Source organism: Lissotriton vulgaris, chromosome 5 (assembly GCF_964263255.1).
Source record: "Lissotriton vulgaris chromosome 5, aLisVul1.2, whole genome shotgun sequence".
Taxonomy (NCBI): domain Eukaryota; kingdom Metazoa; phylum Chordata; class Amphibia; order Caudata; family Salamandridae; genus Lissotriton; species Lissotriton vulgaris.
Genome location: NC_141693.1, coordinates 1,880,296,421 through 1,880,316,852, shown reverse-complemented (window position 1 = coordinate 1,880,316,852; position 20,432 = coordinate 1,880,296,421). Strand labels below are relative to the sequence as shown.

At 45.7% G+C, this 20,432-nt stretch overlaps 1 protein-coding gene across 2 annotated transcripts in view; it reads left to right on the top strand.

Moving 5' to 3' along the window:
- The first annotated feature begins 11,760 nt into the window (after window positions 1–11,760).
- The window catches only part of LOC147717608 (butyrophilin subfamily 1 member A1-like), a 269,710-nt gene continuing 261,038 nt past the window's right edge, over window positions 11,761–20,432 (top strand). For both annotated transcript variants that reach the window (XM_086924393.1, XM_086924390.1), the window contains exon 1: window positions 11,761–12,066. In XM_086924393.1, the coding sequence (XP_086780519.1) occupies window positions 11,961–12,066 (106 nt within the window). In that variant the 5' untranslated portion in view covers window positions 11,761–11,960. The remainder of the gene's footprint in view (window positions 12,067–20,432) is intronic.

Genomic DNA, 20,432 nt, shown 5'->3' with positions numbered 1-20,432 from the left:
CGCTTCACATACATATTGTGCAAAACTGAAGGGCCTTACATTACCTAGAAGGCTGACTGTAAGTAATCAAACCACGGATAAAGAACACAGCATGAACAATAAATAACTGTGCAACGGAGGTGGAGAGAAAAAAAGAAAACAAGGTGATTAGCATAGTCCATTCACCAACAATCCTTGAATGGGAGTCAACTGGGGATATTGAGGTCTAGGTTAGTTGACGTTCAGGAAAGTATTTGTTAAGGAGATGGAGTTTGAGGTCCCTTTTGAAACAGGAGAAGGAGGGGTTGCATCTGAGGACTCCAGGGAGGGCGTTCCATATCCTGGGAGCGTGCCAGAAAACGATCGGTATTGGGTGGTTTTCTTTTTCATTTTTGGTGGAATGAGAAGGAGTGAGTTGGAGCTTCTCAGTGTTCTGGCTTGACCTGATCTTACCAGTTTGTTGTTCAGGTAGTTGGGGGCCAGAGAGTGGAGGGTTTTGTGTGTGATGCAGGCCAGCTTGTAAATACATCTCCCTTCCATGGGAAGCCATTTGAGGGAGTTGAGAGCTGGAGTGATGTGATGAAATCTTTTTACTCCAGATACAAGTCGAGCGGCCATGTTCAGCACTGCCCATAGAGGGGCTAGGTGAGCTTTTGGAGTCCCTGTAAGGATGGCGTTCCCGTAGTCGATTTTAGAGAGAACCAGGGATTGAACTTGAACTTCCTTGAGGTCATCATGGGGAAGAAAAAGTTTCAATTTCTTGAGGTGTTTTAGAGAGAAAAGAGCACTTTTTGCAGAGTTTTTGATGTGGGCCTCCATTGATAGGTTCTTGTCAAGGGTGATGCCTAGAGACTTAGTCGGATAGAACGAGGGGGCAGTTTAGGGCAACCAGATTCTTGACCCACTTTAGGATAGGACAATGGTTGCTTTTTGGAGACAATAGGATCAGTTCCGTTTTATCTGGGTTGAGTTTTCAGTGATTGAAGTTGAACCAAGTTTGGATCTCCGTTAGAGTGGTATTGAGGTGTTGGATGTCATCGGAGGACTTGATTTTGAAATAGATTTGGTTGTCATCCACGTAAAGGTGGTAACTCACTCCAGGTTTTTTCAAGATGATGGTGTTGTGAGGGCCTCCATGAAGAGATTGAAGAGGTACGGGGAGAGGATTGACCCTTGTGGTACCTCAAGTGTGACTTTTGTTGGCTTCGAGAGACAGGAAGTCACCCTGAAGTGACCGACGCTCTGTCCCCTCTGCTTTCAGGTTCTTCCCATCTCCGATCCAGGCTTGGATCATACCGGACACTTTTCCTCTTCCCGGCAGCAGCACTTTTCAGCATCACGCCATTAAAAACTAAGAAGAATCTCAACATCACTTTACACCTATGCACCCGGCTTCCCTGGGTTAGGTAACACAAGTACTCCGGTGCTTACAGGGGTGCTGGCCTTAGAACCTTCTATGTTTGAAAGGGTTTGCTCAAAGTCTTCTCCAAAGTGTCCTTAATCTTTAAAATTCCAACAGTGACTTTCCCATTTAGTTGTACAGAGCTCGCGTCTGTGTTCTCACACTGCACCCGTCCTCCGTGGGTCCCCAGTGTCACTATTTTGGGTGGTTCCTTGGGGTCCCAGCGATTCTATGTCCTCTGGGCACTGTGTCTGGTCAGGTCGTGGTTGCTATACCACTTTCTTAGTATATGGTTTGATCTCCCCTTGGAGCCTGCTGTGTATTGTGCTATTTACTGTTGTTCTAGTGATTTAATATTGTGTACTTTGTTCTCTAATCTCAGAAAGAGGTTAGTAGACAGTGTTTAGTAATAGATACATATATTTTCTATATTTCTTGTGTGGTTCTCCTTTCATTTGGTCATTCAAGAGATTCCGATGTGGTAAAACAAGCTGCTTTACATTGCTTCGATACTTAGCCTGAAGGCTGCTCTCCATAGCTACCACTAGGATAGCTTTCAATAAAAGTTGTCTTTAACCTAATCATCAATAAGGGTTGTTTGGACTGGTACAAGGTGCCCACTATAATTAGTGGTCAACATATACCTGGCCAACTTCTTACAGGGACTGTAGGGGAAGTTGGAATCATTGTAAGAGTAAAGGAGGCAGCAAAAGGATGAACATTGCTAAACGGAGTCGAAGGAGGAAAATGTCGGTGGTAGAGTTGAAGGAGGAAGTATGAGTAGGCCAATCACTAAAGAGCTAGGTAAGGGGAGAAAACGTGCCAATCTGTTGTATGATGAAGAGCAGAGGAGTGACTCAGAAGGATGTGGAAGGGCTTGCTGCTCTGGGACAACTGGGTTGTGACTCATTGTCAGTGAAATTGCTCTCCCACCCTCACAGCTCCACCATTAAGTGAAGTGCCCCTGCCCCTGCACTTATTTCTGCCCATTTTCTCTTTCACTTCCTCTGCTCCTTCACTCGTTTTCACTCGTTTTTCTACCCTTTCCATCTTTCACCTTTCTGCCCTTTTCTGCATCTCTGCTCTTTTGTGCCTTATTTCTGCTTATTTTCCCTTTTTTCTTTATCCCTTCTTTCCTCCCTTTACCTTTCCCCGTCGCTGCTGCCCCCGCGCCCCCCCCCCCGCGCGACCGGCCCAATCCAGCTCCTCTCCCCGCTCCCGCCTCCCAGCTGTCCAGCCATCCCCGACCCCTACTTAATGGTGGCCGCGGGCTGCGGGTGCGCCGCCGGTGCGCATCAAAGGCAAGCACGTCTGCGCCCATCTGCGACCCGTCCGCGACCAGCACTAGGAACCCTGGACCTCCGCCCCGCCAACGCTACGACCCAGCAGCACTCCACGCCCTCAACCCAGGCTGCAACAACAACTGCAAGCTAGCATCACCAGCCGACACCCATGGACCCTTCAGCTGTCACCGCTGCCGGCACACCTGCAGCACCGCCAAAACACGGATCCAGCACAACCCGCCCACAAGAACACAACCGAACCGAAGACCCTGCAATGCATCCTCCTCAACGTCCGATCCCTCCACCAACACGCCACAGAAATCTGGGACCTCCTCGGCAGCACCACCCCGGACATAGCATTCTTCACCGAAACCTGGACCAACGCCACCTCAGGACCGGACATCGCCATCGCCATCCCCCAAGGATACAAGATCTACAGGAAGGACCGCCCCACCCACCCAGGATGAGGAATCGCCATCGTCCACAAATCCAGCCTCCGCCTGAGCACACTTCCTGACGAGTCCACAGAACTGATGGAACACCTTCACTTCAAGATACTGGCCAGCCCCACTGCCGCCCTCCGAGGAACCCTCATCTACCGACCCCCTGGACCCCGCGGACCCTTCGCCAACTCCATCACGGACATTATCTCCCCGCAGGCCATCGCATCCACCAACTACACCCTGCTGGGAGACCCCAACTTCCACCTCGACAATCAACTGAACCCCAACACCACATGCCTCCTGGACAACCTCCACAACATTGGCCAGATCGTGACCGAGCCCACACACTCAGCAGGACACACCCTCGACCCCTCTTCACTACAGGAAACTCCATCACCTTCAGCCACACCACCGAACTCCCATGGACAGACCATCGTTGCGTCCACTTCACCTTCAGAACACCCACCATCCACAGACACCAGCACCTGCTTCCACAAAGAAACTGGACCAAAATCACCGACGACCAGCTCATCTCCTCACTCGTCAACTCCACCCCAACCATCGCGGAAAACGACGACCCCAACACCGCAGCCCATACCCTGCATAGATGGATCTCGGACAGCACCAACACCATAGCCCCCCTCAAGAAAAACAACAATACCCGTGCCAAGAAAGCCAGATGGTTTACCACTGAACTTCGAGAGTCCAGGCGCACATGCCGCCGCCTCGAAAAGGCCTGGAGAAACACCAAATCCACAGAAGCCCACAACAACTTCAGAGCCGCCACCAATGCTCACCATCAACTCATCAGAGAAACGAGGAAAAAAGCAATTGAAGACAGAATCTCCACCCACGCACACAACAGCAAGGAACTCTTCAGCATCATCAAGGAGTTCGCCCAACCCACCAGCGAGTCTACCGACATCCCTCCCTCACAAGACCTCTGCGACAAACTCAGCACCTTTTTCCACCACAAAATCAAGAGCATCTACGACAACTTCGACGAAGACAACCAACACACTAAACCCTCACCACCCACCCCCGACACCCGGAAACCAGCGATTGATGACTGGACAGCCCTCACCACCAAAGACACACTGAATACAATGAAGTCAATCCACTCAGGGGCCCCCACGGACCACTGCCCCCACCACATCTTCAACAGAGCCGCTGACACCATCGCACCCATGCTCTGCCACACCACCAACGCTCCCTGGTGACCCCCTCGTTCCCCGACGACTGGAAACACGCCGAGGTCAACCCCCTCCTAAAGAAACCCTCAGCGGACCACACCGGCCTAAAAAACTACAGCCCCATCTCCCTGCTCCCTTTCCCAGCGAAAGTCATCGAGAAAGCCATCAACAGCCAACTCGTCACATTCATTATAGAACACAACATCCTTGACTCCTCCCAATCTGGCTTCAGAAAAAACCACAGTATGGAAACCACCCTCCTCGCCGCAACAGACGACATCCGCACCCTACTGGACAAAGGAGAAACAGTAGCCCTCATCCTCCTAGACCTATCAGCGGCGTTCGACACAGTCTCCCACCGCACCCTAATACGCAGACTCTACGACGCAGGAATCCAGGACAAGGCCCTCGACTGGATCTGCTTGTTCCTCTCCGGCAGGACGCAACGGGTCAGACTCCCCCCTTTCCTCTCAGACCCCACACCTACCACTTGCGGAGTCTATTAAAGGGCATAAAGTGCGTAAAGTGCAAGCTAAAGATTTATGTGTAAATGTGCAAAATGTCGATCCTTGCATATATATGATATATATGCTGCATTTTAACAATTACTCAATAACTGTCTTTTTTTTTAAATGATACAAATGTACTTTACAGTGATTGGTTTCTGTGATAGAGATTTTACATCAGCTATGTACCTTTTTAATAACTACAACAAATATGTATGTTCACAAAAATAAGGGCTTGGCATGTTCCGAGTAATTGACATCACAGTATACATGGAAAAAAATCCAAGAAAAAACCATGACAGTATACAACCAAAAATCTATGAGATTTACCTATGTTATACATAACACACCCTCTTTTTATTTTTTCCTTTGCTAACAACTTACACTTTAAAACAAATGAATTTTGAACGTTTTTTGAAATGAAGAAAGATGGATTATTGTATTTAGAAACTTTTTCATCAGGATTTTGTCTAGTCTGTTTTCTAAATTAACGTGTGTTTTGCACTAGCACTTTAAAAGAGACATTCTAGGCTCCAGGACTCTATCGTCCAGTAAAAGGCTCAGAGCCAAAATGCTTTGACCGTCCTCTATCGTTTATGATGACACTGTTTGAATAATGCACTTTCCATTTATTGGATAAGTGAAGAGATAGATCATATCCCAGGACTTTCAGCCAGCTATTAGATGCCAGTTTAATTGGACATTCGGTCTCCAAAGGCCAAAATATTTCATTCCAGAACCCCTGAACCAGAGGGCACTGAGTGATTATATGCATCCAATTAGCAGCCAGTTGATTTAAACAATGGAAGCAGCAACTGGACTGGTTAGGGTTAATCTGGGGGAGCAACTGGGGGGTTCTGTATGTAATGTAATGTAATGTAATAGGTTTTTGTATAGCGCTACTATCACCCTACGGGTATCCTGGCGCTCAGACAAACACGGAACAACTGTACCTGCGGCTCAAGTGATGATAACAGATTGACTAACTTCTAGGAAACAATAGGGTTTTCAAACCCTTTCTAAAATCCATCAAGGAATCAGCTAACCTAAGATTCAGTGGCAGCCCATTCCATAGGTGTGCAGCTGCTACACTGAAGGCTCTACCCCCCATTCTGGATTGTTTAAATCTGGGAACCCATATTAAGCCTGTGTTAGCAGACTCTAAGTGTCTGGAAGGCTCATACCAGTTGAATTTATCCTGCAGGGGTAATGGTCCATATCCACAAACCGCTCTGAAAACAATGCATAATGACTTGAAGCTTATCCGCTCTTTTATTGGCATCCAATGGAGATCCCTCAGTGCCATAGTTGTGAAGGAGCTCCATGACTTATTCAGAGCCACCTTAGCTGCTGCTGACTGCACCTATTGCAACCCCTGGATGATATATTGGGGAGCCCCCAGATATAGGGAGTTGCAATAATCTAGCCTGCGTAGCACTATACTTCTCACTACCATTGTTCGGGAATCATCTGGCAGTAAAGGGAGGGTCTTTCGCAGCATGCGGATTAGAACAAAACAGACTTGAATAGTTTTGTTAGCTTGGGACACCATTTGGAGGTCGGCGTCCATTAGTACTCTGAGGTTTCGTACGGTATTAGTCGGGCTTAGAGAGTCTTCCTCTGGAGTGAGCCTGAACTCAGTCGGGAGGTGCTTTGGAATTTTTGCAGCTGAGCAATACATCACCTCAGTTTTCCCCCATTAAGTTGAAGGGAGTTACCTCTGAGCCAGCCAGCCGTTTTCCGCATACACTCCTGGAAAACCTCAAGCGATGTCTCCTGTTTACCCTCTAGAGAGAAAATCAGTTGGGTATCATCCGCGTAGTTTATCACGCTGATACCAAAAGACTTAATGATGGACAATAAAGGTCTCAGATAAACGTTAAACAGGATGGGATTTACTGATGATCCCTTTGGAACTCCATAATGGACAGGAATGACTTTTGATGTAAACTGTCCTAAAGTCACTGTCTGTTGGCGACCCAGGAGGTATTGCAGCCACTCAAGAGCTCTTCCTCTCACCCCGTTGTTCCACAATCTTTGTATCAAAACGGCATGACTCACAGTGTCGAAAGCCGCCGACATATCAAGAAGGACAAGGATCAACGCGTCCCCTCTGTCGGCACGCAGTCGAAGGTTATCTATCCCTGTGGTCAGTCCGGTTCAGTACCATGTGCTGGTCGAAAACCAAACTGGAATTCGTCCAACAGCTGGTTATCCTCAAGATGTTTAGACAGGATGCTGCTAACTGTCTTTTCCAAAATATTTATTGGGAAGGGGAGAAGAGAGACTGGCCTAAAACTAGCTGGTAGTGTAGAGTCCAGCAATGTTTTTTTTAGCAGCGGAGAAACCGTTGCTTGCTTCCATACAGCTGGGACCACGCCTTCTTCCAAAGACTGGTTGCAGATTTTATGAAGCCATGGGAACAGGATTATACCAAATTGTTTCCAAATTCTGGGGAGACCAGGGTCTGACGGGGAGCCTGATGAAATACTGTGAGCTATGCTAGCAAAAGAGTCCTCCGTAAATAATTGAAAAGAAGTTATCAAGGAGTTGTCACTTAACTCAGTTACTGGCTCATCCAGTTCAGTGTCTATAGACTGAATATTATGAGGGGATAGATTCCCGACAATGTTAATAATCTTCTCCTGAAAATAGCACGAAATATCTTCACAAAGCTGTTGTGAGGCAGTTGTCTTGTTACATTGACTAATGGGCGAAGTAATGTCCTTACAAATCTTAAAAAGAGTTTTTGTGCTATTCTTGGAGTTCAGGATGGTAGTGGCATAAAAATTAGCTTTTGCTTTTGCAACGGCTATTTTATAGTTAAGCTGGACTAACTTAAAGTATTTTTTATCTGAATCTTCATACTGTCTTCTCCAGTTCCTTTCTGCCTTTCTACGGAGAAGTCGAAGTGCTTTTAGATCCGCATCAAACCAGGGGGCTGAAGTCTTTTCCTTATTTTTAATTTTACATGTTGGTAATAAGCGGTCTAAATTCCTAACTATAGTGCTGCAGTACTTTTGATAATTTTCCCCCACCGAATCAGTGGGGGTTAGATGGTCATGCTCTTCGACCAAAGCTTGCGCCACATTGTTATCCAGTCTAGCCCATTTCCTATCCAGTCTAAATGTTGTCGTGACCCTTTTTTCTTCCTGTCAAACATATATACTAGTGTTAAAAAGGACCAGTTAATGATCGGTCCATGTTTGTGGTAGAATGTCTTGTACTGATGTATCTACCTCATTGGCAAATATTAGGTCTAATATATGCCCCCCTTGATGGGTGGTCTGATGTCCCAACTGTTGAAGATTCAAATTAGCACAAGTCTGCTGTAAATCTCTCTGGTGATTCCCCGAATTCCCATTCTCCCGAAGATTAAAGTCCCCCAATATAATTAATCTGGCATGGGTCAGGGCTAAATTTGTGATGATCTCATAGAAATTCTGATAGTGTGTTAACTGTCCCAGGGGCCCACACTGCTCCTGACAATAGATTTCCTTTAGTTCCCTGTATAATAAATCCCAGCAGTTCGATTCCCCTAATTTCATCTAGAGCTAAAGGAACACAATTCCATTTCTCCTTGAAGATCATCCCCACACCACCACCTCTACCCGTCACTCTGGGGTTATGCATTGATTTATATCCAGTTGGGCACGCCAAGCCTAGTTCGACTGTGGAATTGTCATTAGTCCAAGTCTCTGTTAGAAACATCATGACAAGATCTAGATCTTCTACCACACAGGATATGTCAGAGTAATGTTTAATAAGTGACCTATAGTTAATTAGACCACAGCTTAGGTGCTTACCGTTAGCTGTTGTCATATTAAACGGCGTTGTCTCTCGGTTATCGATGGCCAGTAACTCTTCCCTAGAATAGGGGATCCGATGTTGGTGAGTTGTCGGGACCGAGTTAGGTCATTTTGGGCAGCATGGCCGGCGCTAGGCGCGGTCGAGTCGCGGTCGGGCGCAGACGGGCTTACCTCTGGCGCGCCTCCGGTGCGCCATCGTATAGTAGCCATTTGCTAAAAAATAGCATCCAACACCAATTAGCTCCACGTAACACGCTAAAATTAAGTTTATTAACCTCAGTCCACATTCTAGTTGTTAATTCCAACCCTTCATGTTTTTTCCCATTTTGTCATTGCTTTCTGAGTATGGTCTAGACCTATCTTAGAGGCCAAAAGTTTTTCTCATTCCCCGGGTCCCCTATCTACATCTGCTTCAAATAGCACAAGCACCATATTTTACTCTTGTTTATTTGAACCAGATCCAAATTACTGAGAATACAGCGATCTATAAGAGCCAAGGAGAAGGAAATCATTTTGGATTAAATAGCGATTTCAGAAATTTTGAGCCACCTTTCCACCACCAGAAAGTCAGATACTTTCCTAAACTCAGCTTTGACCCATTTTCAGAATATTTCAGATGAAACTTTAGTCCCTAATTCAGATGCGAGTTGGGATAAGAGGGTTGCAATGTTAAAAACAGGAATTGCTTATCTTCTAAAAAAATCCATGCGTTTATGAAGAAACCACTGCATGCTCTTATAACAGATTTTTGGGCGAGATTTAGTTATTTTTTGCAGATAGCATATCTGATGTACTGTTCAAATTAACAACATAAAGTAGTTCTCAAATCTTTCTGCATGCGGTTCTAGTTTGAACCTAGACATATATTGTGCAAAGTATGCAAAATAATAATCTCTAAGATTAGGGAGCACTAGCCCACTATTCTCCAAATCCTCATATAAAGTGCTTAGTGCAATTGAGGGAGGTTCTTTTTCTCCAAATAGAGGACGTAAACATAGATTTGATCTTTTTGAAGAAGGATGCAGAATAGCTGAAAATAAGAAATTGAACACCGGGAGTGCAGACATGTTAATCAGCGAAATGCTCCCCATAATGGTTAATGAAAGAGAGTTCCAGCGTGAAAATAAATCCTTTACTTTTAAAAGCAGGCGGGAGAAATTTAGATCATATAAATCTGCAATCTGGGGTGAATTCCTAAATAGCTCTTAGGACTGAGAACTCGAACATGGGGCAATATCCATGTGTAAAACATCTGGCTTACATCTACATAATATTATTTCACTTTTAATTTTATCAATTTTATACCCACTGAGACCTTCATAAAGTGTGAAAATCTCAAAAACCTTCGCCTTATCAGAGTTGAGAATTAACATTATATCATCTGCGTATAATTTTAATTTCCCCATGGATGGCAAAGGGTAACGAATATCAGGGTTATCTCGGATTGCAATGGCCAGTGGCTCGATAAAAATGGCAAATAAAATGGGGGACAGTGGGCATTCTTGTCTGGTGCCTCGCTTAACACTGATTTTCCCCACCTCACCAGAATTGACAATAATGCTGGCTTCTGCATTGTGGTACATTCTTCGTATCAACCCCATGATCTGGGGGGGGGGGAGAGGGGTATGCCAAATCTAGAAAAAATACAAAATAATGTCTCCCAGACCACAAGGTCAAATGCTTTCTCGGCTTCCAACAAGAGCACTAGGGCCGGTATAGTCTTGGTTTCAAAGTAATCCAGTGCTTCGGCTAAATAGTGTGTATTCGTCCCTAACTGTCTCCCTCCAATAAAGCTGTTTTGATCAGTGTTTGATGCTGTTGTGTTAAATCTGTTAGCTAAAAGTTTTGTGATAACTTTGTAATCCGAATTTAATAATGTGATTGGATGATATGAGTTGGGATTCTCGCCATCCTTCCCCTTTTTAGCAAAGCTTACCACATTCCCTTTAACTCCTTCAATGCTGGTGACAAAGCCAGCTCGTCATGGGTGTTACCTGCGCTGCGCGCATGACGAGCTGGCTTTGTCACGTAACGCGCGATTTTCGAATTTTCAGCGTGCAGCGGGAAAACCCGCTAGCGCGCATGCGGTTAAAATACGAAGCTTGAATCCTTTTGCATATAAGTGCAATTTAAGAATACCGATTTTAAATAATAAGCCTCGCTTAATGCCCGTTTATCCTGATCAAGGTTTTTTAGATTAGGAGCTGAAGGGCTTCTTAACCACATGGCTGCTGGTCATTTTCCCCCCCTGTGCTGGAAAATGCCATTTTGCTGGCACCATGACGAGCTCAGCTCGTCATCAGCACACGACACCCGTGGGTGATGACGAGCTGAGCTCGTCATCAGCATCGAAAGGGTTAATAAACTTTCCTAACATTGCTGCACGCTCTGTTCTAAGGTTTGCTTTAGTTCTTTCTTTTTATAAATGTCGCCATCTTTACCCTTTCTCAACCCCCAAATGTATGCTTTTAATGAATACCAGACAATATGAGGGGGAGTGGTTCCATGATCCGATTAATGGTAAACATCGTTTACCACGAAGTTTTCACCACGCAGTACCTTTAGCACGCATCCCTTACAACGCAAGTCGTTACCACGACTTGCGCTGGAGGGCGCTAAAGGTTTAAAAATAGTTAATTTACTATCCCAACACCTTCCCTAGGGTCCACGGGGACTGGTGTTAGAATAGTAAATTATACTATTCGAAATCGGCACCCCCAACGCAAGTCGTGGTAACGACTTGCGTTGTAAGGGATGCGTGCTAAAGGGATGCGTTGTGACGGTACGCGTTGTACCGTCATTTCTTCATCTCTGTTTTACAATATAAAACTCAATTTTCTTCCTGACAAACCTGTTTATTAAGAACCCATCGCCTAGGATATACTAAGAAGTGAAATTTGAACCCACGCCTCCATTCGGAGACCAGAACACCCAGCTGGTGGGAAGAGTCAGCTCTTGAGTCTGGCTCCATCCTGACAGCTGAGTCATGCCATTAGATCTGTGAAATGGATACACGTGATAGCGCTTTCTTCGGTGTTAATCGGCTGCCTTTCGCGCCCACAAACTTCCTCTCCCCAACGATGTGCAAGGAGCTGAGGCTGAACTTCCCTCTGGTTAACCCTAATCCTCGATTTGCACAGCAAGAAAGAACAGCACAGTCAAGCTGCGTTTCCATTGTCTTCTTCTGTTGCACGTGTACTCTGTGGTCTTCTGGGCGCTACGTCTGATATGGCGTTTACAGCTGAAGAGATTCCACGAATGACCTCCTCTGGCAGCATGTGGATTTAGTGATGGGATCCCAGATGTACAAGTCAGACCAAGAACGGATCCCTACCCCTGACTGTTATGCCTAGAGGCCGGGGCTACTGTCAGCAAGAAAAAGAGCAGGTGGGCGGGCAGGTGATGAAAGGCGCCCTGGTGTTCCTGGAGGGGGCACCCAGCACTGCAGCTGGTAAGTGAAGGCACACAGACGCAGAAGGAAGCAGGTGCGCAACGCCCATTGGGCTCAAAGAGCTTCACCCCCCCCCCCCCCCCCCTTGTGTTTGTCAGCCCGACTGAGACAGCTTCCTGGGCACACACACAGCTGCACCCGAGTATTTCACAGGTCTTTAAAATACCATTTGCTTGTTAATGAGGCTTTGTTGCTTTTCACCCCTTCTAGAGCATCTGCGTCTCCACTCTGCCTATTGCTGGAAGAATTAGCCCCCACCTCTGAAATTTGACTCTAGTTGAGCCTCTGGAAGGAAGCAAATAGACATGCGCGCAGCAGTGGGTCCGGACTGAGGCAGTGGGTCCAAAGGTGGGTCCATGAGACTGGGCCGAGAGAGATGAGAGGAAAAAGATTCGCACGAGTGGAGTCAGAAGCAGAGGCTGTGAAACAGAGGCGTAACGCACAGCCCCGTAGCCCCCCAGGTGTGGCGGCACCCAAAGGGCTCAAGGGCCCCACTCAGAGAGGAGGAAAAGAAAACTCTGTAAAGAGACATAATCTTTAACAATAATTTAAAAGAAGGCCAACTGGATGGGTCCCTTCACGCTGAGATATACTTTTCATGGGAACTATGGAAAGTGGGGCCCCTCCAAGGGGAGGCGCAGGAGCCCATCTCTGCTGCCAGAGATCGCCCCGCCCTCCTGTCTCATGCTCTCCAGCTACCAAGTTTCCCAGGTCCATGCGTGATGTGCTGCGTAGGCTCTGGTGTTCCTTCTTTGAATTCTGGGACTGGTAGCTCTGTTTAATAATGGAATAAGAGTCCCAGAATTCATTAAAAAATATATATTTTTATTAAGAATTTCTGGTGCGTTACAAAAGAGTAAAAAAAAAGAAACATATATAATTCATTATTCATAACACTCGATGTCAATCTGAGTTCAAGATTTTAAAAAGAGATATACAGTTGCAGGTTCAGCACAATTAGAATATCAATCACAGGATAAAACAATGTTAATAGTTAAGACGAAGCTCTACTGGTAATAACATTTTGACCATGGGAGGCTATATCAAAAATTAAAAATTACAATCTTTGCTTCCTCCATTCTGTAAGTGGGGCCCAAATGCGGCTTCCCAGCTCCCGCATTTTTTTGCCCTTCTGTTCATAAAGGCATGCCTCTATATTATGTATACCCAGTAATCTGTTAAGCCACATTTGGAATGAAGGGGCGGAGGTGTCTTTTCAGCCTGAAGAGATTAGGATCCGCATTACCGCTACTGATATAAAAACAAGGGCTTCCTCATCTTTCTCGAGCCTTAGCTTCTCATCTATGCCCAGTAACATCAGAGTTGGGGATAGATCGATCTTATGACCTAGCAGCCCCTCCATAAATTTTTCAATCTCGTCCCTTATTGGGGCTATTGCGCTACAATGGTAGAACATATGTAATAGGTCTGCTTGTCCCTCATTACATCTGGGACAGCAATCGTCCTCCCTAAACCCCCAAGAAAATGATTTTGCTGGTGTATAGTATAAATTAAATAATGTTTTATAATGCTGGGCTCTTAGATTTGAAGACCGAAAGATTTTTTTATTCAAATTTAAGGCCAAATCCAAATCTACATCAGGGTTGGACAATTTGCTTGCCAAAGCAGATTCAGTCTTCTCCAGATCATCTTGGATTCTCATCAGTAGAAGATTATAAACTACTTTTATTTTATTACATCCTTTGGCTAATTAGTCTAATAAGGGGAAGTTACCCGGATGTACCAGTTTGGGCCTTAATGCTTCCAAAATACATTCAATTTGGGCATATAAAAGCCAATGGGAAGATGGAACAGAAAACTCACATTGCAGGGCATCAAATCTCACTATTTCCTTGCCTTCCATGATATCACCTATAGTGTTGATACCTAGCCCTCTCCAGACCTGAAGGTTACCTTCTACGCACAAATGAGAAAAAAGGCTAGAATTGCAAAAGGGTAGAAATACATTGACCTTAGGAACATTAAAGAACTTCAAAACTGTCTTCCATATACTCCATGCCCCTTCCAGGATCTTTAGCCGTGCCCTCTTATAATACCTACGATCAACTTCGCATAATAATAGGCCTAATGCCTTCCTCCCTAGTAAAAGCTCGAAGATCGATGGAGGACTCTGAGTTTCAGTATCTAGAGGGTCCATTTTAGGCTGAAACAGGATTACCATTTGTGTAAGAAGACATGTCCAATGATATAATCTTAGGTTTGGTAAGCCCACCCCCCCCTTTCCATAGAAAGTGACATATAATTAGTGGAACGCCTGATCTTGCCGTACTGCCAAATAAATCTTATGAATACAGTTTCCAATTTCTTCATAAGTCCTTCTTCGATGTACAAGGGTATGGCCCGGAACAGGTATAACACTTTAGGAAACATTGTCATCTTCACCGCGTTTACTCTCCCGATTGATGAAAGATGAAGCACATCTATCCGTTTCAACTCTGTTTCTATTGATTTAATAAGAGGGAGATAGTTTTCATCCAATATTTTTTCAATTGAGGCATTTATTCTAACCCCTAGATATACTGCAGCCTCGACATATCTGGGGTCAGATTTAACAATATTTTTTGTACAAATTACCTGAGTTTTGGCTTCGTTCAATAGATAGCCTGAACGGCTGCCAAAAGCCTTAGCCAATTCAGCAAGAGTTGGCATTGCCTGCTGAGGATCGGTAGTGATGACAGCCAGATCATCAGCATATGCCAAGATTTTATTTACATGACCATTTAATATTACCGGGCTAATCCTTGGGCACCCTAACATTTTTTGTATAAACGGATCAATATAGAGTGAAAAGAGGATCGGGGAGCAGGGACACCCCTGACGTGTACCTCTCTGGATGGCAATCTTATCTGATCTTTCACCCATGACGACTACCCTGGCTTCGGGTTCTCTATACATAGCTTTGAGGGCGCCAATAATTTTATCCCCAAAGCCTCTACCTGCCAAAATAGACCAAAGAAACTTCCATACCATCCTATCAAAGACTTTTTCTGCATCGAGCAGGATCAAGGCCATCTCCCTCCCCGTAGCAGCATGAGTATCGAACAGAGCAATTGCTCTCCTTGTATGGTCCGTCATGCCACGACCAGGAATGAACCCATGCTGCCATGGGGAAACGAGTCCGCCTATGATCCTGCCCAACCTTTTAGCCCAGATCTTATAATACAATTTTGTATCCGCATTTATCAACGAGATAGGGCGTAGGTTTCCCTTTTTTATGAAAGATTACAATATTGGTCTCTCTCCAAGAATCTGGAATCTCACCAGAATAGGCTATACCATTAAATAGATCCACAAATAATGGGGTAATTAAGGTTTCAAGACATTTGCAGACCTCCAGGGGAATCCCATCGGGACCCGCAGCTTTACCCGAGGCCAGCTTCTGTAGTGCAGCAATAACCTCACCACTGGTAATGTCTCTATCCAGTTCTATTCTAGCTGAATCGTCTAATCGAGGGCCATTATCCCACCCCTCCTTCTCCTGTACTCCATCCCTATCTTGCTCCTGATGTAATTTTGGTAATAGTTCTTGAATACCTGTAAGATTTCTTTGGTCTCGGTAAATTCTTTGCCATTTTCTTCTATTCTGGCAATTGTATTTTTTGCTTTTTCCTGTCTGATCCTTAGTGCTAAGACTCTACCTGCCTGTTCGCCAGTTTCGTAACGTCTGGCTCTGGATGTTTGGTATTCTGCCGTAACCTTCTGTGTTACCACCCTCTGGAGTTCAGCTTTAACGCTTATCAGCTTCATTTGGCTCTCGTTTCCGGCTACCCCTGAGCTATATCTTTAATTTGCTGTTCTTCTGCCTCAGTTAATTTTGCCATTAGCCTCTCCATCTCCTCTCTATCCTCTCTTCTCAATCTAGCCGAACAGCTTATGGATTCGCCCCTTAAGGCCGCCTTAAATGCTTCCCAAACCCCGTTCCGTGAGGTGCTGTATCTGTTAGCAGCGAAAAATTCATCTGCCCATTTGGTAAGGTGCTCCACAAATCTCTTATCCCCCAGTAGCTTCCTTTCAAAGGTCCAGCTGGTCCTTTTCCTGACTAATTTATCAAATTCATAGGTTAAAATCAATGGATTGTGGTCTGAAATTAGTCTGGAAAGTTTTGTTTTCCCGACCTTTTTATTTTGGGAGAAGAGATGAAGAAGTAGTCCAATTTTGTATACCTTTTATGGGGACTTGAAAAATATGTTGCCCCTGGATCATGTGGTTTTTTAACCGCCCAGACATCCCTCAATCCATGAGAACTAATAAGAGCCTTTACTGCCCTAAAAACTCTTGGTTTCCGACCTAAATATGGCAAACTATTGTCCCAATCTGCTGAGATATTGAAGTCACCACAGATTATTGTGGGGGTGGACCAGCCAGCTAATTCTATTTCTAAAAAAATCGTAGATTTCGGGATCATCACTGTTTGAGCCGTAGACTGCACATAATGTGAGGCCCATTTCCAGTTCGACAATTACCCATCTACCCAGTCTATCTGTCTTCGCCCGTTTCATCCCTCCCAAAGATATACGTGCCAGGATTGCGACCCCCCTGATCGTCGAGGATTGTGTAGAACAGGCCAGTAGCTCAAAACCACTGAGGAACATTAAGTTCCTTTTGGCCCATGGGAGGTGAGTCTCTTGGAGGGTAAGAATGTCGATATTGTTGTATTTTACAAAATGAGCTAATCTTTGATGTTTCCTCCAGTCATTCAACCCCCCAATGTTAAGCGAGCATATTCTAATGTTCGCCATCCTAACAAATTAATTGACCAACTGCGGTACCCTGAACCTTGATCATACTGTTCTTAATAACTTTCTGAATTGTATAAGAGAAAAAACCAAAATCTAACCAAACGCACCATTTTTCTTAATTTTTCTGAGTTTCTCCCCAACCCCACCCAACCCTCCCTTGAACTCCAGCCCCTCCATCCCACCCGCTATTCCCCAAGGACCCCCTGAACACCCTCCCAGAAACCCACTCCGTGAAGCGCTCAGACCTAGTCTGTGCACGTGATGGTCATGCAGTGCGTGCAGTGAGGCCTAAAACTGAAAACAAAACTTGAGAATTCCTGTATGGCCCAACAAACCAATAATCATATTAAATCTTTCACAGCCAAATAGACCCGCCCCCCCTAGTTCTCGGCCTATGTCAGCAAGCTTTCCAATTTGAAAGACATTAAACCCAGCCTTCATTGTGCCTTGAGTCTCTTATCCGACAGAGTCTAAATACTCCTTAGCTGAAGGAAAATATAAAGTCCTCCCATCATGGATTACTTTTAGCTGAGCCGGGTTTATCAGATAGGTGTGAATCTTTTTGTCCTGAAAAGGCTTTATCATTTCCTCAGGCGCCACCTTCGCTCTACAGTTGAGTGGCAGTAATCCGGACGAACAAAGAAAGATACCCCCTCACTACTTCTCCTGGCGTCGGGTCTGGCCTTTTCCGCTATTGTCTGCCTTAAAATGAAATTACCAAGGAATATTAGAACTGCTCTAAGTTTGTCCCCTTCTTTTGCATTCCTTCGTATTTTGAAGGGTGTACAGTGTACTCTCTGCAGCTCAGTGGACCAGTTCCAGCTAGAGAGGTCAGGGAACGCTTTCTCGAAGAGCTTTATCATAAATGCCCTTATGTCCGAGCCCTCGATCACCTCGGGGATTCCCAGGACCCTTAAGTTGTTCCGGCGTTGCCTGTTTTCCATCTCCTCGAGCTTCCATTGAAGGTCTATACCTGGGCACAGTGGGCATCAACCTTACTTGTAGCAGCAGCTACCTCGGCCTCGGTTGAAACCACTCTCTCTTCCAGGTTGGAGATCCTGTCCCCGATGTTAGAACAGGCTTTAGATAGCTTCCTGACCACCCCTTGCATTTTTCTCATGGCGGCCTGAGATTTCTGATTGTCTTGCCTCGTTTCCTCCCTATGGGCCAGAATCTCCTGATGGATTGTCTCCATAAGAGACACATGGTGAAGTTCCTCACGGGCGCTTCCCTGCAGAGTCATGACCGAGGAATGATCCCAGCTCAACTCTTGTTGTGAATGGGCTTGGGGCTTCATAATCGCCTGAGTTTTAATCACAGTTGCAGGTAGATCCAGTTCTGGGTCACTCTCTGTATCTGGATAAGAGCTATGTTTCTCCTCCTCCTCCGACCAACTAGCGCCACCTGAGGCTGAATAGAAAGCTTTGCTTGGAACTTTCTCCTTTACATTACCACCTCGACCTGTAGCTTGGTCCACTTCTGCTCTCTGGAAATCATTCTGAATATCCGTATACTCTGTATTTTCTGTGACCTCCTGCTTTAACACTTCTACCATTTTTTTTAATTTTTTTTTTATTTATGTTATTTCTAAAGCGCGACATTCATCCCAAGGGATATCAAGGCGCTAAAAAAGAAAGAGAAGGCTGCTGAGGTTTATTCAGGAGGGCTTAGTCTTTGGGGAAGAGGTGCGTTTTAAGTTTTTTTCGGAATGAAAGAAGGTTTACGGTATGTCTCAGGTCAGTCGGTAATTCATTCCATCGTTTGGCCGCCAGGTGGGAGAAGGCCCGTCCTCCTGTCCTTGTTTTGTAGATGCGCTTAGGTTTTGCCAGGGCTGAGTTGGTGGAGCGCAGGTTCCTGTTTGGAGCATAAAATTCAATTTTCCCCTGTAGGATTGTAGGGCCTGTTTTGTGAAGGGCTTTGTGTGCATGACAGAGCAGTTTGAACGTGGCCCGCTGACGCATCGGCAGCCAGTGGAGTTGTTTTAGGCATGCCGATGCCGAGTCACGTTTGCCTTTGTTGCATACCAGTTTGGCAGCCTGGTTTTGCAGAACTTGTAGGCGGGAAAATAGCTGCTCGTTCATCCCCTCGAATAGAGCATTACCATAGTCCAGACGGCTGACTAGGAGGGCCTGGGTGATCGTACGACGACAGTCGAGTGGGATCCAGGTGAAAATCTTGGCGAGGAGTTTCAGGATTGCAAATCCCTTGCCCCACAATATCCGCACATGATCTTTCATGGATAGTGCGTCATCCATCATAATGCCTAGATTTCTGGCGTATTGTTTCGGGGTCGGGGCTGTTCCCAGTGACGATGGCCACCATGATGTGTTCCACGATAGTTTGGCACCTCCGAACAGCAGGATTTCCGATTTTCCAGCGTTGAGTTTGAGGCAGTGGTTACGCATCCAATCCGCCATTTCGGAGAGGCAGCTGTGGAGTTTATGTTTGGTTGTTTCGGATTTTTCAGATCTTTCATCCATGGTCACCATCAACTGCGTATCATCGGCGTATGAGCAGATGCCGATGCCCCACTTTCTTCCGATGTTGGCCAATGATGATACATAGGCATTAAAGAGAGTGGGGCTTAGGGAGGCCCCCTGTGGGACTCCGCAGCCAATGGGACGGGGTTTGGAATGGAATTGGCCCATGTGCACTGCTTGGGTGCGGTTGCTCAAAAAGGATTCAATCCATTGCAACGCAGTGTCCTGTATTCCTTTGCTCCGGAGAATGTTCAGAAGGCATTTGTGCGACACCGTGTCGAACGCTGCCGACAGGTCTAGCAGAATCAGAGCCACCGAGCCTCCTTGGTCGGTGATGCATCTGACACTGTCCGACACTGCCAGCAGCGTGGCCTCAGTGCTGTTGTTGGATCTGAATCCGGTCTGGGTGGGGTCCAAAAGTGCGTTTTCCTCCAGATATTTGGATAACTGTGAATTGACTATTTTTTCCAGTGCTTTGGAAAGATAGGGGAGTTGTGAGATAGGTCTATAGTTCTCAGGATTGAGAATATCGGACCCAGCTTTCTTCAGGAGGGGGGTTACAGATGCGTGCTTCCAGCAATTAGGGAAGGACGCGGAGGTGAGGGACTGATTGAATAGTTTGGTGATGAGTGGGCATAGAGTCGGAGCAATTTTGGAGAATACGAAGTGCGGGCAGGGGTCTGCGGGGGAGCCAGATTTTATTGCTCTGAGGACTGTTAACACCTCATCTTCGGAGAGTGGTTGGAAATTGGATAGACGAGGGGAGTTGTCTGAGTCTAGGCGATCATTGTCGTAGCCGGATACAGATGGGCATAAGTCCTTGCAAGGGGGGACAGGATGGGAAGGGGTGAAGGTTGAATAAATTTTATTGATTTTGTCGGAGAAGAAGGTGCTAATCCGTTCGCATGCTTCAGTGGAAGGGGTGAGGATTTGCGAGGTGCAAGATGGATTGCTGAGCTCTTTCACGATTTTAAATAACTCTTTTGCAGAGTTATGGTTTTCGTTTATTCGTTGCACGAAGAATGCCTTTTTTGCCTCACGGATGGCAAGGATGTATTGTTTCCTTTTGGCAGTATAGTTGGCTCTGGTTGTAGGGTCTTTCGCTTGTAGGGTCTTTCGCTTGCCC